This window comes from Zootermopsis nevadensis, unplaced genomic scaffold (genome assembly GCF_977971745.1).
Source record: "Zootermopsis nevadensis isolate Lab colony 2312 unplaced genomic scaffold, Znev_1.0 Znev_ptg000037l, whole genome shotgun sequence".
Taxonomy (NCBI): domain Eukaryota; kingdom Metazoa; phylum Arthropoda; class Insecta; order Blattodea; family Termopsidae; genus Zootermopsis; species Zootermopsis nevadensis.
Window position 1 is genome coordinate 3,823,678 of NW_028259169.1, and position 18,143 is coordinate 3,841,820.

Here is an 18,143-nt window from a genome sequence, read left to right on the forward strand (position 1 = left end):
TGGTATTTCGATACAATGTAAACCAGAACGCGAAAATAGAATGTCGTTAACATTAGGAAGAGAAAATAGGCCACAGACACAGGCTACGAGAGGTTACTGGGCGTGGGCATTGAATGTGCACAATTTGTGTATAAAGGAATTGTTTTAAAATACTGTACCATCCATCTGAACCAGAAATTCAGTTTTTATATTTCTCGATGACTCAGATTCATTGTCAGACCTTGCGGAAAACACCGAATCTGCTTCATCAATGAATATTACGCTATGTTTGTACTCTCTTGCTGCATGAAACAGGCTTCTGGCTCGTAGCACTGACTCTGCAGCTGAGTTCGTTGCAAGGTCTGATGATAGTGGGAATAATGTGGCATTTGCCTCTGTTGCAATAGCCTCCGCCAAAAAGGTCTTCCCTGTTCCTGCACGAAGGAAGGAGTGTCGAGCGTTTTTTCAAATACGCGACGCTCCGTCCACGTGTGGTCGATGTCACTCCTCTTCAGTGATGTCCTCTTCATGATCTTTCTGGCGTAAAGTTTCCCGGCGTCACTTCCGCCCTTCTTCCTCGCCAGGTAAACCTTGCCAAATCTTGTAACTGAATCTCAGTTGTGTTTCATCTTAATATCTGTACAGGTACGGGCTGTCGTATCAGCAAAGTCTCCTTTCAAATAATTATGATACTCCATACCATCTTTTTTCCAATACCAAACTTCGCGATGAATATAAAATTCATAAATACGTGGTTCGTCTTCTCTTTAACGAGCTCTAAAGCACTCTCCGATAGGTCAAGCCCTTGTGCATAGGATATTACTAGATTTTATTGTTTCCTGCATGGTGACAGAAACAAGGTGAAATACCGTTTAGGTCTGTGAGTTTCCATGACTGCAACTTTTATCGTTAAAGTGCTTACGTGTGGAATCTCCATGGAGAGTGGTCTTTGACCCATTCGCGAGCTGTCTGCATAATTTGATTAATTGGTAAATGAAACATCGCGCCCTGGATTGTCTATCACTTCATCCCAATTCATTTTCTCTACTCCTGGGCCACGTGATCTTCGAGGTTTGAATCGGGGCTGACCGTCATCTGTATGTAAACGCTCAAAGCGAGTGGCAGTGGTGATGTCTCTAATGGTTTGCATTAGAGCCTCTTGTACCAGATTTCCAATATCTGCACCATATAAGTGTTCCTTTTATCCTTAAGAAGGATTTTGTACTGTTTCCTTGCAATCGAGTATGTCGCTAAGTCTTGGGAGAGTTCTGAGAGTTTTCCTTGGTGTAAGGCTTGTCGAGTAGTCCGTCTTTTTCTTTAACAGTGCGCATTGAACCATGGCTTTGCTTGTCTTTTCTTGACAGGGATTATTGCGGATTGGAGTAGCTGTTGTATCTGTTGATTTGCTTTTGTGACACTGCTGTGTATGGCTACTTGAATTGACTCAATTTCCTCTCTTGCTTCTGCTAGGACTTGCAAGTCAAGCTTTCTCGATACGTTTGTGGCTCTTTTCTGATGGACTGGCATTGCATTAGTCTGCTTGTCGAAGGTGGCGATGACTGGGACGTGTTTACTGAGTGGCGCTAGGCTAGACGTGTAGTCCACTGTTGCCTTACACGTATGTTGTTTCCTCTGCAGAATATGATGTCTATCGTGCTGCTTCCAATGGGTGCGAGATATGTTTTTTGCTTTTCTGTTATTTTTTCTTCTATCTCAGTCATCTTTATTATTTTTGGCTTGCAATCCGATCATAACCATGTCAGCTTGCAGTTCTTTCTTTTTGCTTTATCAAATTCTCCTCTGGTGAGGCCGCTGCAGTCTCTGACAGTGCTCGCATTCTATCGAGTTATCGTCGTTGGTCACATCCTTCTTACATATATATCGCAGTGGTCTACAACCATGTTTGAGTTGTCTTTGGTCATGGTTCCTAATACTGACGTCTGTGCTCTTTGCTTGTGGCATCTTGCTGTACCTATTGAATATGGCAGCTACTGTATGGTTTCACGTTGTTTGGTTTTGGTCGCCCTTTACTTACAGTTTTTGGGTTGTTTCTATGAGTTAACACTTCCGCGGTCGTGTCTTATCTTGGGTACTATATCCTACTCTTTCTCACTATATTTTGAATACTAGTACTTCAATTTAATGCTAACAACTTCAGCACTGTGGTCATTAGATGTTTACTCTTATAATGTTCAATGCCAAGCTGTTGTCATCTTGTCCGTTATGTCGGTTCTGACTGAACTTTTTGACTTGAAAATACAATGCACATAATGTTAAAGCTAAACATGCGCTTACATTCATCTGACAGTTTCAAAAGCTCTTAATGTGTGAACCAGGGAGCCATCCAGGTAATATCCTCACATCAGTTATATCAGGCAGGCTGTTTTGTTTTGGTAATACTCAAAAACAAAGTTATTATTGCATTTTATGGTTGAATTGTGACTCCAAAATTATGCGTCCCATCTTGACAATCCTACTGTTGATGTTTGTTATATAAGTAATGAATTTTTAACAGTTTACTGTGTTTTAAATCAATTCCCTTGTTTAGTTTCTGGTGATTATAGGTGGAAAATTATGCACTACAAACTATGTGAGGTCTTTGTGAAGGTTATGGCGGGTCTGAACAAAAGTTAATCAGCATAATATTAATTTCTAACTTCCATAGTTTTATTTGGCTAATTTTTAGTGGAAATTTTCATTGCTATTGTTCACTTATGTGTTTCCCCTTGTGTATGGGTTTTAAGTAACTCCTTGCAAGCTGTTTACAAAATGAACCAGTTAGGTTATGAATTATAGAAACACATTGAAGTACCTTAATTGGTGGTATTGGCATTCATCAAGAGATGTAAGAATCAATTTTTGCAGTGCTTTATATCAGTCAGAAAGAGACGTAGTAGTTGTTATACCTGTTTATATTTGGTCACCACATTGCCTGAAACTCACAAATTGCCAAAAATTTTAAAGTATTATATAAGAGAAAATAACAGTTGTATCGAAGTTATCACCGCTGACCAAAATCTTATGCAAATTTTTCTAGTTTTGCTATGTATTCTTCATCCACTCTTGGTTTTGAAGTGGCAAGCGCCTACATCATGTGTTCCTGTTAACAAAGCAAAGCTATGTTAGGGAAGCACTATAGTAATAGGACTTTGAATAGTCTGTCCAACATTCAGAACATACCACTGCTTTTATGGAAAGAGTGCAAGAACTTTACTCTTTGCTGTGTATTATTAGGGCGATCAAACCAACCATACACAGGAGATGGTAGGGTAATTAGAAGGGAAGAGAATTTGGGAGACATAGATGGGAGGACAATATTAAGAAGGCTCTTCATGAAACAGAAAATCAGAGTTTGAAGTGGATTCAACAGTTACACCATTTTTCGTTAATCCCCGGAAAAGTGTGAACGTGGGGTCCCATTGAATTGGAACTTCACACACTTTTGAGGGATTTAATAGCTATTCTCTATTATGATTTTGTTCTATTTTCTGGTGGTGTCGCTAGCTTGTTTCTTTACAAGATTCTGATAATATTTTAGTGTTTAAGTTTTTATTAAATTAAAATCAACACAGATCAGTAACTGATGCGATTATTCAGTTTCAATCCCCCTCCCCTCCTGACATCTGCTGTGTCGTTTACCAGAACTCCAACACTGAAACTGTCAACACCAGATACACTCACCATTGTGACTGGTGGGTCTTCCATCTGATGACGTTTCACTTTATCCCAGGTCATTTTTGAAGCACCAGGGGTATCCTCTGGGCAAGGTCTAAAGAGGGACACCTTGGAATTCTCACTGTTATTGAGAAAGGACTTGGCAGTTGTAATGTCTCTAATCGTGTCCATCAATGCACATTGTATGGCATTCCCAATATCAGCCCCAGAAAACTTGTGGAGTATAGGTACAAAGATACGCGGCCTTGTTGCTCCATCTCCCTCTTTTTTCAGACTGGTTAAAGAGGTGAAAGGCATTAATTACCCTTCCAAAGGGGGCGATCGGCGACGAAAGATATTACATTTTACAAAGGTAATAGTAATATGTCGCCTTCCGAAAGGCTCTGTCTTTTCACATGAATAATCCAGCGCCGACAGATATCATCTGGGAGAGCACGCAGTATCTTCGACGCTAACACTCTACCATAGCCGTTGACATCTTCACCAAGTGCGCGTAATGCCTGTATACGGCGATTGCACTCGATAAAAGTGGTGTTTAGCGCTTCCGGAGTGGCAAACTTGATACGTTTTACGTCTTCCAAGAAGTCTAGATGAGCTTGAATTATCCTGTTTCTGTCTCCGTATCGAGTTTGCAGAATTTTCTTTGTCTCTTCGTAAGTTTCTGCTATGACAGCGATGCCGTCGACCAACTGTTTTGGTTTGTCCTCCAAGTAACTACGGAGGTAAATGTGTTCATTAATGGTGGATAGCGAACAATCTTTATCGATTGAAGACTGAAACTGTTCCCAGCACCGCGACCAAGTTTCTACGTCACCTGAGAAGGGCTCTGGTTTAATTGGAGGCAGTCTGATGGAAGATGACATTGATATCGGAGCCGCGGCTGTGACGAGTGCTGGGTCTGTCAAAGTCAGATTCGCCGCTGAAGCTGTGAGTTTCCTCTCTAACTGGCGTGAACCTCTTTGAATGGCACGTTTGGCAGAGTCGATGTATTCTTCGCATTTTGCTATATTGCCGACCGACTTGTATTTCGCCCACAGCTAGGAATAATCACCATAATTAAGAATATGCTCTATGTTGGTAATTAATATGCATATCTTCATGTTCATACAAGTCTGAATAGTCGAAACTGCAAATACTGTGACAAATCAAACCACTTACCTTGTACAATGGGGTCGTTGCGAGCTAGTTGTCCGCCCGTAGTGCGTTTTAAATCGCTTTAGTCTCTTCCCCCTATGAGGTCTGAACGTCTTGAAGTGTAGTGATGGTTCGTAACGTCTTCTAATTTCGTACACACTCTTAGTATTTACCTCGAAGAAAGGCTCCCGAGTTTCGGCACCAAACTATGTGGAGTATAGGTACAAAGAACGCGGCCTTGTTGCTCCGCCTCCTTCTTTATTCAGACTGGTTAAAGAGGTGAAAGGCATTACCCTTCCAAAGAGGGTGATCAGCGACGAAAGATATTACATTTTACAAAGGTAATAGTTCAAAGATGATCAAGTTTAAAGAAAGATAATAAATGTTCATACAATTAAATATTATAAACAGAAGCAACGTTTATTCCTCCACACCTTCCTGGTTTCCGGACTCCTGTAAAGAACTCGGGAATCTTTTGTGGGAATATTACTCCATCCACGATGTCCATCTTGACGTCCTCCAAGCCAATTACATCTTCCCACTTGACATGTGGGTTTTTGATGATTATTTTCTCAAGTTCATCCCTGGAGATGGTTGGTTATGTCTTGCATGCAATGTTTTTGACTCCATGCCCTTTCAGGAATTACAAACTTAGTAGGGGAGAAGGGTACAGTGACAGAATGGGATATATGATTTATATTCAGTGTTTCAAGAAATAAAGTACACAGGCATTTATATCATTTTTTTTATTGCGCCTTCTTAAGCCTTATCGGCGGCTGCAGCTTCTTTATTCTGAAAACAAAAAGTTCTGATAATATTTCCTGGTTGGCAGCTCAGATCTTAAAGTGAAATGCTATATGCAAAAATAAAAACTCCAAAGCAGAGAAAATGCACCTCCCCTGCGCAATTAATAATTTTTTAAGCGTTTTTTCAAATACGTGACGCTCCATCCACGCCTGGTCGATGTCCCTCCTCTCTAGTGATCTCCTCCTGATGTTCTTTATGGCGTAAAGTTTCCCGGCGTCACTTCCACCCTTCTTCTTCTTCTTCGCCAGGTAAACCTTGCCAAACCTGTAACAGAATCTCAGTTACGTTTCATCTTGATATCTGTACAGGTACGGGCTGTCGTATCAGCAAAGTCTCCCTTCAAATAATTATGATACTTTCCACTCTTTTTTCCAATACCAAAACTTCGCGATGAATATAAAATTCATAAATACGTGGTTCGTCTTCTCTTTAACAAGCTCTAAAGCACTCTCCGATAGGCCAAGCCCTTGTGCTCAGGATATTACTAGATTTTATAGTTTCCTGCGTGGTGACAGAAACAAGGTGAAATACCGTTTAGGTCTGTGAGTTTCCATGACTGCAACTTTTATCGTTAAAGTCCTTAAGGCAATGTCCTAGGTAAGCGATAAGAAGCGAGCAGTGCGAGCTGTATAAGCAGCCTCGGGTGTCATATGAAGCGAGGTAATCGCTTGTTGTGTCCTGCGTGAGTGACGCGGGGGGGGGGGGGGCGGCAAGACATTAGTATCCACGATGGCTTGGTCAGGTAAACGTGACCTTTTGCTCGCGGAAAGTGCGTTCTTGAAAATGTTAATAGTTAGGAAAAGGAAGGCAGCCGAAAGGAAAAGATCACCAACAAACACCATTTACTTGGGAAGGGAAATGTATGGTGAATTTCACCACTTGTTTGAGCAACTCAGAAGCAATTCCAGAGGACCAAAACTGTTTTACGAGTATGCAAGAATGCTCCCTAGCACATTTGATTACATTGCAAATGCTATTAGGGATCAATTCGATTACCGTATGACAAATTTTCAACGACCTATATCATTGGAGGAGAGATTGATGTTGACTCTCAGGTAAGGAAATGAAACGGAGACTGCTGTTTTCTGGGTTGTTATGCCGTACTGTCTGGTAGATGTCCATTAACGTTTCAGAGATCCATCCGGGATCCATCATCAGGGCATGGCTTATTCATCGCCCTGATGATGGATCCCGGATGGATCTCTGAAACGTTAATGGACATCTACCAGACAGTACGGCATAACAACCCAGAAGGCAGAAATCTTCATACTCAACGCTTTGAAAACCTCAAATCCCACATCACAAAATGAAACACTCTTATTTGCAATAAGTCTGTTTTTATTAAAAAATACAAGTGAAAGAACTGCACATTCTTAACCCTTTGCGGTCCTATGTGGGACTGAGTCCGCCACGTCCATACATAATTTATACATGATCTGGAGTAAAGGTGAGGCTGGTAAACAGTGTGAGCATATTATTTATTCCTTATCTGTGCACTAGTGCTATGCAAGTATTCCTGGCAATACTATGTGACTGTCGTTTTATTCTGACACGTGTCCATAGAAGCCAGGACTCCGCACCAAGTGTTTTGCCATAAATCATATAGCGAAGGAATACCAGTGAAGATTTCTGTCTTCTGAGTTTTTGCGCTGTGTAGTCTGGTAGATGTTTACCAACGTTTCAGAGGTCATACTGCCTCCGTCATCAGGGCATGGCTTATTCATCGCCCTGATGACGGAGGCAGTATGACCTCTGAAACGTTGGTAAACATCGACCAGACTACACAGCGCAACAACCCAGAAGACAGAAATCTTCATACTCACCGCTGTGAGCTGTTTTAATTATTTTTAACTCATTAAGCAATCTACCACTTCTTATCAAGCATTCTTTGTGTGTAGTGACTTCATCGTTTACACTTTGCATTCTGTTTCACTTTCCTGGTGTTGAATTTGGTCTTGACCTTTCGAAAACAATTAGGGGAATGGAAGCACAGCTCTGAGAATATGAAATCCAATGCTTATGCATCGTATATCTGCATGCATCTCACTACAGACAGTGAAAAATATTTTACACGGTCAGTATTCAACCAAGAACTCAGAACATATTTTCACCATATTTAGCAAAGTCTCTTACTTTTTAGAAAAGTTATAAAATAAAATAAAATAAAACCAGTTTATAATAGTAATTCAACTTACACAGCTTAGTGGCATTTAAATAGACCAGTAGAAAGCCGTCGTGGTATTTGAAGTGGACTGCAAAGGGTTAATGAATTAGAGAAAAACAAAGTTGCAGGACTAGGGAACTGCTGGTGAGAGCATAAAAGGTGACGACGAGGCAGATGAAGGACTTCGCTAACATGGAGTAGCTTGAGGATGCTGATTGCTCTCTATCGTAGACAGCTCATGGACCAATATATTTTGGACTTGGCTACGAAAGTTCAGCTTATTAATAGAAGGAAGTTGCTTGACGTGAGGCATAAGAGATTTGAAAAAGTTCATGTCCTCATCATCTTTACCAGACTTCCCTTGTAGCAACGACAGTTTCTTCGACTCTATATCTAACAATTCCTTCTCAAACTTTGCGGAAGTCGTGGTGGGCTGCCCTTTACGTTTTTTCGATCGAGGAGAGAAAGTTGCATCAATTGGCCCAGCAACATCGGTAAAGGAATTCTGAAGCTTCTTTGACAGCGTTCCTCTTGAATTTCGGTTATCAAACGTTTCATTTCTTTCGCAACTTGAGGCCTGGGCAGATTCACTGTCGCTTTCGTAGGCATCAGCTTCCTCTTGAGATTGAGATTGAGCACCTGTGGCAAATATGTTGGAAAAATCGGGATCCTCAACATTGCCTTCGGTCGGTCTTGGTGTAATGACAGATCGCAGAAACAACATAGCATCGAAGTGAGGCCAAGTCCCTAGGTAACGCGGGGCCTGTTCTGCACCATCCCCAGAGCGGCTTTTCGGTACCTTTTTGAACTCTCTGCAGAAAGTGTCTCGCAAGTTTTTCCATTTGGCCTTGACTACCTCCTCTGCATATGAAAAGACAGAGAAAAGAATTTACAAATAATTTTCTTGATTGTAGGTACTTGGCTACAGGGATACAATTCAGGCAACTTGCTTATTTATTCATAATTTCGAAAAGTGCCGTGGAAGTAATAGTTGTGCAAGTATGCAAAGCTATTTGGAAAACGTTACAGAAAGAGCACATGCCACAACCAACAGTTGCACATTTAGAAAAAGTTGCAGAAGGCTTTTGGAACACGTGGCAATTTCCCAATCGTGTTGGGTGTATTGATGGTAAACACATAAGAATAAAACGCCCATCAAATTCCGGTTCAATGTATTACTGTTACAAAAATTATTATTCCATCGGCTTACTTGCAGTCACAGATGCGAATTACAAGTTCATCACTGTGGATGTTGGCTCTTTTGGAAAACACAGTGATGCTGGGGTTTTTGACAACTGCCCTCTACGTCGAGCACTTGCATCAGGAAGAATAAAGTTACCAGAATAAAAATGCTTGCCAGGTTCAACAATCAAGGCACCATTTGTTTTCTTTGGCGATGAGGCCTTTCCTCTCACAGAGTACCTCATGAGACCTTTCCCACGATGTCAATTGCAAGAAGGGGGAGAAAATGAGGAGTTTAATTACAGACTGTCGCGAACTAGGATGGTAGTGGAATGTTCTTTCGGAAGTATTGTCACAAAATTTCGTATATTAGGAAAGGCAATTGAAACTAACGTACAGAATGCTGTACAGATTGTAAAATCTGTAACATTACTACACAATGTTATTAAAGATTTTGAAAGCATCACTGAAATTGATGTGCAAAGATTTTCAGCTGTGAGAGCAGACCCAAGGGCATATATGACAACATCAAAGAGGAACAATGTGTCGTCACGAAGGGCTGCTCTTACAAGGCAAGAATTTTGCAGTTTTTTCAAGCTCCACCCTTTGAAGCGAACATAATTCGGCTTTACCAATTCATGTTATGAACTTATTATTTCTAATGTAATCAGTTTTTATTACAAGGCACGAATTTTGCAGGTATTTCAAGCTCCACCCTTTGAAGCGAACATAATTCGGCTTCACCAATTCATGTTATGAACTTATTATTTCTAATGTAATCAGTTTTTTAAAAAAAATTGGAAAAAATACTCACTTTTTTCTCGTACATTTTCTGCGATCTTGCTCCATTCCCTGTCCACAAGCATCCGGTTATAACTGTTGTGTTTCATGTCCCAAAGAATGCGTCTGCTTTTCACTTCACTAATTATAACTTCCGTTAACGTTTCTGTCATTGTCATCAGATGCAGCGCACACAACTTTCCAACGCAAGAGCCTTCCCTGTACTGCACGGTCAGATTTCCTGCGCATGCGCCTTCCCGGCCAGCGCTGCGATTCGCGCGAAAATATCAAAATATTTGATCTCGCAATCCGGCCGCTTTACACATAGGACAGCGCCGCACAAACAGCCAGTTTGATATTTCCGCTTCACCCACGTAACTCGCACCGCTCGCATTTAATCGCTCACGTAGGACACCGGGTAAAATTGAAGGTCTTCGACATAAATCGTTCCTTCGTTGACTGTTACAAGGCGGGCTACATACTGCGAGGTAGACCCACTATGAAACCCGTCAGTTACGAGTTGGCTATAGGTTTAAATCGGCCACGTCCAGATGTATTACCGCATTGAAATATAGCGGTCTGTGTATCAGCGCCCACTTCAAAACGCAGAAATGCAGAAGATGATTAATCTTTCCTACGAACGAAGTCTTGGAATCTGGAGCAGGGTTTTCCTGTCTGAATCCTAACTTGAGCTGCAAATCGTGTTGCATGCGAAGATGCAAATGTATGGCTTTAATTTGTATTGTGACGTGCGTCATAAATCCCGAATACTCGCGCTGGAGGGGAAGGGCCGCCTGACCGCCCTCCCTGGCTAGCGGACTGTGACTGTAGGTGTAACCGCTACCGAATGTTCCAGACGCCGTATTCCCCTCCCGAGGGATGGTAGAAACTACCAGAAATTACCAGAATTGAAAGCTTCTAGTAGTCGTAATTTCAAGGAAGCGTACTTCCAGACTTCCTGGTTTGGAAGCTTCGACAGCTGGGCCGGCGATTATAAAAAGGTCGCCTGCCCGAATGCGGGTGGATAAGTAGTTGTTGACAGCGGTGGCGACAGTTGATAAGCGAGAGGAGCGAGTTGTTGATAAGAATGAGTGTGTGGAGCCATAGAGCAGTCTGGTGTGGCGCTGAGCAAGAAGTGGTCGGCTGCGTGTGAGGCGCACCGCATTCGTGGACCGTGGCGGCTGAGGAGACAGCGTGTGTCCAGTGGGGGCCGACGTGTGCGTGTGCGAAGAGAGTGAGTGTGTGTGTGTGTGTGTCAAGAACAGAGACAGACCCCCAGATACTGTTGTAGTAGTAGAGAGTTGCCTGTAAGGCAATGTCCTACGTAAGCGACAAAAAGCGAGCTATGCGAGCTGCATAAGCAGCATGGGGTGTCATATGACATAAGGGAATCGCTTGTTGTGTTCTACGTGCCTTCCTGCGCATGCACCTTCCGTGTACTGCAAGGTAACAGCTTTCTTGCGCACGCGCCTTACTGGCCAGCGCAGCGACTCGCGCGAAAATATCAAAATATTTGATCTCGGACTTCGGTCGCTTTCCTCTCCTGACTGATTCGCTGTAACCTAGGACAGCGCCATACAAACAGCCAGTTTGATATTTCCGCTTCACCCACGCAACTCGCACCGCTCGCATTTAATCGCTCACGTAGGACACCGGGTAAGTGTAGACCTCTGGAACTGATTTGATTTAACGTTAATAAATCAGGGTTGAGAAATAAAATGCGTACCAAACCACATATACGTCACAGTATTTTGATGATGTGTCTTTTTAAGCATTGAAACTGTGTCCAAACATATCAACTGCATGGCTTTTATAAGCGAGGTGAACAGATGGTTTTTAGCTCGACTTCCTGAAAATCGCGACTCTCTCTGCTACTTCCGAATTCCTTTCTGTTTCAGGGGTGTACAACAGCCATTTCTCGCACTGATGCAGGGTCACTGCTTAATACGCTAGTGCTGGCAGAACATACCAGAAATCCCAAAACCCAAGTCCACATCGCCAATTCTTGACAGGAATTTTGATTTGTATTGATTCGTAATTCAAGAGTCTCAGTCACAGGTAGTCTACACGTACTAGCAAACATACTCTGTCCATTTCTCATGAAAAATTGTACATTCAGAATCACGTTTTAAGTTTTTTAACAAAGATGTTACATAAGATGTTTTTGTTCAATTTATCCTAGTTTCATTTAACTATGAACAACGCAAATCAGTGAATGTTGGGAAAATGTACTCGCTACTTAAAACATAGTTAGAAGCAGGGGCGCCTTCGACGTTGCGATGGCTTAGGCGTCCTGGAAGTAGAAATGTAACGTAAAAATACAAGACTGAAAGGAATAAATAAATAAGACGCCGTTAAATATATAGAGTGGAGAATAAGAGTCCATCCCCACCCATCGGTCACATCTTCTTGGGTGAACAGACCAAAGCAAAGGTTTGTAGAGATGCGTAGTATTTGTTCTGTCTGCTACCGGTACAAGAACAGTGTGGGGTTGAGCCGTTTTATTACACGTATCTGTACGCCGTTTAAAATGGACAGTGCACCATACCAAAGAGTAATGATTCTTCTCCCGGCCATGTTTGAATTTTCGTTCGTTATTGACGTACGTCATATGCTTCAAGCAACTTTTTTGATTCACTGTTGAGTTTCAATGTGAGTGCTTAATGCGCGCTCTTTCAGTAACTACACAAACACGTGTTAATTAATTGTATTGTTTTTACTGTTAAGTCTGTTCGGCCAGGTTTATGTGGCAAAACAAGAGTGCGAAAGAAAACAAGCACAAATATTTCTTTCGCAAAAGTTTTCTTGTTGCAGCCAACTAAAATTTGGTTTGATGATTTTCTCATCGAATGTATCTACGATACCGACCTTTTTCTTTTGTGGACGTGATTTCGCCTGTGCTGAAAATGAAGTTGACGTGCGTTTGTCAACTTCCTTTGATAATTCTTGCAAGTGTTCGCTTGAAAATGCCAGTGGCAGCCATCACCCTTGAGCCAACACTTTTAAAGGGATTTTTATGTCATCCCCTGCCTCGTCTGGCTTATATGCCGACACGTCATAACTTATCTCTCGTCTTTGACTGTGAATAAATCTGTTATCGCCTATCTAAGACGTTTCGTAATGGACATCGGCCCACTGCCATCTCTTTACAAATTCTTCAGAACGAACTGCGACTATAGTATTGTCATTTCTTCTCGTTTCATCGTTTAATGTTTCAAAGTTATCACATTCCAAGTCAATATCCATCGGTTCAGGCGGCGGCTCACTCGAAATACTCGCGCCGGCGTTGACACGCTCGGCTTTCTTTCTTTCATTTATAAAGTTTCAGATAACCTCAAGATAGAAATCCGTTTTCAGTTACCACTGAGGGACGTGGAGGAAGAACTTTTAAAGAATTAATACACATGTGCTATGCCAATAAAAGATTAGTGTGTTGTACATTTGAGGTTGAGACGGAAGGGAAATGTTGATTGCAGACTAGTGGTTTGTGATGCTGTATGGTATTGTTAGTGATTCCCAGTCTTTCCGGGGGATATATGACCTCCATCTTCAGGGGCGATATTTTCCTCCAAAATGTTGGCAGCCTCATACAAGACCTCAAGGCATCAACAAAAATGACCCAAACCATCATAAAGTAAGGAATGTTTATAATATAGTTTTTTCTGTGAAATTTTACTGTGCTTTTCTGCCATGTGACTGGTCAGAATAAAGATTGTCAATAAATACTAACATTTTCAATTTCCTTTTTATTCATGATTAATATTCGTCTTGTCATTCTATGTAGGGAACAGAGCGTCGATTAATAACCCAAGAAAAGAGTATCATATGACCTTCCGAAAAGTTTAGAGTAATGTGACCTTAAATTAGGCCACGACCACTTCCACGTCCTTCCAATTCATTACTCCGATGCTACGTAGTCTACATACTGGAATCAAAATAACAGGAAATGCATTAGAGGCTTGGATGTCCCTTTTTGCGTTATCAGGACTTTCGATAAAATTCTACATTTCTAAATTTAGACTAATTCTGAACGCATTTATAACCGCTCTACTTTACATGAAGCCCTAAAGTACTTAATTAGACATAATAAATGGCACATCCTGTTAGCACAATTAATATATTATTATTATTTAGTGTTCTGTCTGACGACAGGTCCATATGAACAGGATCCTTCCATCCTTTTCTCGGACTGGGACCTGTTCATATACATTCTTGGCAGATGATCCAGAAGTGGTTTCCCATTGCCTTATTCTGTGTGTGAATGGAGTAATTGTTGGGATGCCACGGAGAAACCGGGGAAGCCCCTGGAGGAAAACTACGTGCTGCCTAGACCACGGCCTTGCCCAACACAAGTTATAAATTCGGGCACCGCCGGGAATCGAACCCGAGACCCCAGGATTACAAGGCCAGCGTTCTAACCGCTAGACCACCGTGGCTATATAGCTTTTATTGCCGTTCAGTTATTTTAGATTTAGCAAACACGTGTAGACTGCGGATTGTTTCAGTGCACGTTTCTGAATGCGAATACACTATTTACACTCTGCATTTTGACGTAAATACGTCTATATTTTACGGTCAGTGTCATTCGGCAAAAATGTAACGAAAAAGGGAAACGAAAAAGTGTAACTTCATTGTTATGTTACCTAGGAAACGTCAAACTTTATTGTTATGTTACCTGGCAAACGAATAAGTGTAACTTTATTGTTATGTTACCTAGGAAACGTCTTTTATTTATCAACAAATAAACAACTGTTTTCACCTACATAATTACCTTACCTTACATTACATTACATTACCTTACCTTACCTTACCTTACCTTACATTACATTACATTACATTACATTACTTTACATTACCTTACCTTACTTTACCTTACATTATCTTACATTACATTACATTACTTTACATTACATTCATCTACCACGAACCCATCTTAAGCGTAACTAATTCAAGTTAAATAAGCAATGTCTTAATCAAACTTTACTCAATTGTAAAGCGGGTATAAAGGAAATATTTAGAATAAAGCCAATATATAAACTTCCTTTCCGTATAGACGTATTTACGTCAAATTATCCGGAACCTTGGTTCCACTGACAACTTTTTCATACGAAAATAATGCACAATGGCGCCTGTTGCAGTTATTTAAGCATATTCTTGTTCATGTTGTTTGCAAGTAATGAACAGCGACAGATGTGGTAGTGACGTAACAATGAAACAGTTGTGCGTCTCTCAACAATAGAAAAAACACTGGAAAGACTGCATTAAAATAGTGGATCAGCTCAGTGACAGCCGGCGAAGGCGAATCTTTAAAAACATTTATTGATGTAAATACGTCTATATTTTAGGGTCAGTGTCATTCGGCAAAAATGTTACGAAAAAGTGTTACGAAATAGTGTTACGAAGAAATGTTACGAAATAGTGTTACGAAAGAGGGAAACGAAAAAGTGTAACTTCATTGTTATGTTACCTTGGAAACGTCATCTGTTTGTCAACAAATAAACAACAATGTTTACCTACATAGTTACATTACATTACATTACTTTACCTTACATTACATTTCCTTACATTATATTACCTTACCTTACATTACCTTACCTTACATTACCTTACCTTTCCTTACCTTACATTACATTACCTTACCTTACATTACCTTACCTTTCCTTACCTTACATTACATTACCTCTGCCACTGTTAGTAACTACCGACCCATTTCTATACTTAATACTTTTTCCAAATTATTTGAACTTGTTATTTATGATCATATCTCACATTACATAAAGTCTAAATTAAATCCTTGTCAGCATGGTTTTACTAAATCTAAATCTACAGTTACTAATCTCGTAACTTATCTTGATTTTATTAACCCAATAGTTGGCTCCCAGGGTCAAGCTGATGCTGTTTATTTTGATCTTAGCAGTGCATTTGATCTTGTCCCTCACAATCTATTACTCAACAAGCTCAGTGCTTTTGGACTCTCTGATGGTTATGTACACTGGTTTCGTAGTTACTTAACCAACAGACAATCCCAGGTTCGCGTTTCTGGAACTCTTTCGTCTCCTTTTGTAGTCCTCTCTGGAGTTCCACAGGGATCTGTTTTGGGTCCTCTACTTTCCAATTTGTTTATTGATGATATATGCCAAGTAATTAATCATTCTAAATGCCTTCTTTTCGCTGATGATATCAAAATTTTTCGTGCCATTAAATCTCCCAACGACTGCAATGAACTTCAAACTGACATTGACTCGGTACAAGGTTGGTTCACTGCTAACTTCATGAAACTCAATATTAGTAAAACTATAGTAATTTCCTTCTCCAGGAAAACCACTACTTTGATCTTTGATTACAAACTTTTTCAGTCCTCCATAACACGTGCAAACACTATTAAAGACCTGGGAATATTTTTCGACTCCAAGCTCCGATTTCACAATCATGTTGACCACATATTTTCACATTGTATTAAGTTGCTGGGTCTTGTTCGCACGTTAACCTTTTCGTTCTCTTCTCTCGATTGCCTGTATATGTTATATGTAACCTTAGTTAGATCCAAGCTCGAGTACGCCTCGGTCGTTTGGAATTCTGTTACGACTACTGATGCCAACAAACTGGAACGTATCCAGCAGAAGTTTGCAGCCCTTTGCTACTATCGTTTCCTCCCCCAAGTGCATTACAGCTACGCTGATGCTTTAGAGTATTTAAAACTCCATACCCTGCGTAAGAGAAGGCATTGCAGTGATGCACTGTTCCTTGCTCAGGTTTACCGCGGCTTTAAATGCTGTCCTTCCCTTCTGGAAGCTGTCGGTCTCCGCATCCCTGCTCGGAATCTGAGAGATTTTTCTATGTTCAGTTTTAGCCCTTTGATCAAAAACAGTCCTTCTGCTAGATGCGCATCAGCTGCTAATGTCATCTGCAGGGATTTGGACATATTCGAGACGAAAATTGTCACACTTCTTCACATTTTATAATAGTATAATTTACTTAATTGATTCATGTTATTTTTACAAATATCCTAATGTAGTTAGTAGTAATTTTTTGTGTATTTTTTCCGTATCAATGTATTTTATATATTGCTTATTTTACCTTTTATGTTTTACTGTGTTTGTGAGTTTATCTCTGTGCTGTATCTGTAATTGGCCATCAGGCTGTTGATACAGCACACAAATAATAAAGAATTGAAAATTGAAAATTACCTTACCTTACATTACATTACATTACATTACATTCAGCTACCACAGACCCATCTTAAGCGTAACTAATTCAAGTTAAATAAGCAATGTCTAAATCAAACTTATCTCGATTGTAAAGCATGTATAAACGAAATATTTAGAATAAAACCGATAAATAAACTTTCTTTCCGTATAGACGTATTTACGTCAAATTCTCCGGAACCGTGGTTCCACTGACAACTTTTTTGAAGAGTAAAGCATTTAAATAGTGAGCCACTGAAAGTGTATAACTAAAAACAGTCAACTAGTGAAAGAGTGAATTAATAAAAGATAAGTAGATCCATGAAAGAGCCGACGGAAGCTAAAAACTAGGCTTGCCGAGAAAGTGGGTCTAGAACCCGCCCTAAAACTGTATTACACATTTGATTTGTGCTGTTTGAAAAACATACATGAGCAGAAAATAACGACAGTGTGTATCGAGTACACGGGGTATAAATTTGGAAATTATTATTTTTTTCAAAATTTGTAAATTTATTTTGAAGGAAAAAATTGTAAGGGGAGACAAAGATTGGAATATGTGACGCAAATTTTTGAAGCTGTGAGCTGTAAATGAAGAGACTGGCGCAAGATAGACGAAAATGGAGGACCGCATCAAACCAGTCGGAAGACTGATGACAGAGAGAGAGAGAGAGAGAGAGAGTCTGCTGATTCAATGGCTTTTTGTACCAGTCACAGTGAAAACGAAGATTGTGTTACTGGCTACTTAATGTATGTAGGCTCAATTATACCAACGGAAACGTCCCCTTCAAGGCAGGGCCGCATTTACAGTTGTGTAGCCTCTGTGACAAAATGTGGTAGCCCCTATCAGTAACAACAAATTTAGGTTAAGTTTAAATTACCTATAAATAAAAACCATGGTTCCGGAGAATTTGACGTAAATACGTCTATACGGAAAGGAAGTTCATATATTGGCTTTATTCTAAATATTTCCTTTATACATGCTTTACAATTGAGATAAATTCGATTAAGACATTGCTTAATCAACTTGAATTAGTTACGCTTAAAATGGGTCTGTAGTAGCTGAATGTTATGTTAAGTAATGTAATGTAAAGTAATGTATTGTAAGGTAAGGTGGGGTAAGGTTTTTTTTGTAGTGTTCTGTCTGACGACAGGTCCATATGAACAGGATCCTTCCATCCTTTTCTCGGACTGGGACCTGTTCATATACGTTCATGGCAGATGATCCAGAAGTGGTTTGC

The 18,143-nt window shown here is 40.4% G+C and overlaps 2 protein-coding genes across 12 annotated transcripts in view; one reads left to right on the forward strand and one right to left on the reverse strand.

Moving 5' to 3' along the window:
• Positions 1-18,143, forward strand: part of LOC110840669 (NADPH:adrenodoxin oxidoreductase, mitochondrial) — a 38,120-nt gene that overhangs the window by 15,809 nt on the left and 4,168 nt on the right. The window contains exon 6 of one of the 11 annotated variants that reach the window (XM_087359969.1): positions 11,620-15,239. The exons of the other annotated variants lie outside the window; for them this stretch is intronic. The gene's annotated coding sequence lies outside the window, so the exon portion shown is untranslated. Of the gene's footprint in view, positions 1-11,619; positions 15,240-18,143 lie in introns of those variants that run through there. 11 annotated transcript variants of the gene reach the window in all.
• LOC147871842 (uncharacterized) lies at positions 6,831-9,933 on the reverse strand. The gene is made up of 2 exons (XM_087359973.1): positions 9,756-9,933; positions 6,831-8,620 (listed from the first exon to the last, which is right to left on the reverse strand). Exons 1-2 carry the CDS (start codon positions 9,898-9,900, stop codon positions 7,947-7,949), a joined length of 819 nt encoding a protein of 272 aa, XP_087216099.1. The 5' UTR covers positions 9,901-9,933; the 3' UTR covers positions 6,831-7,946.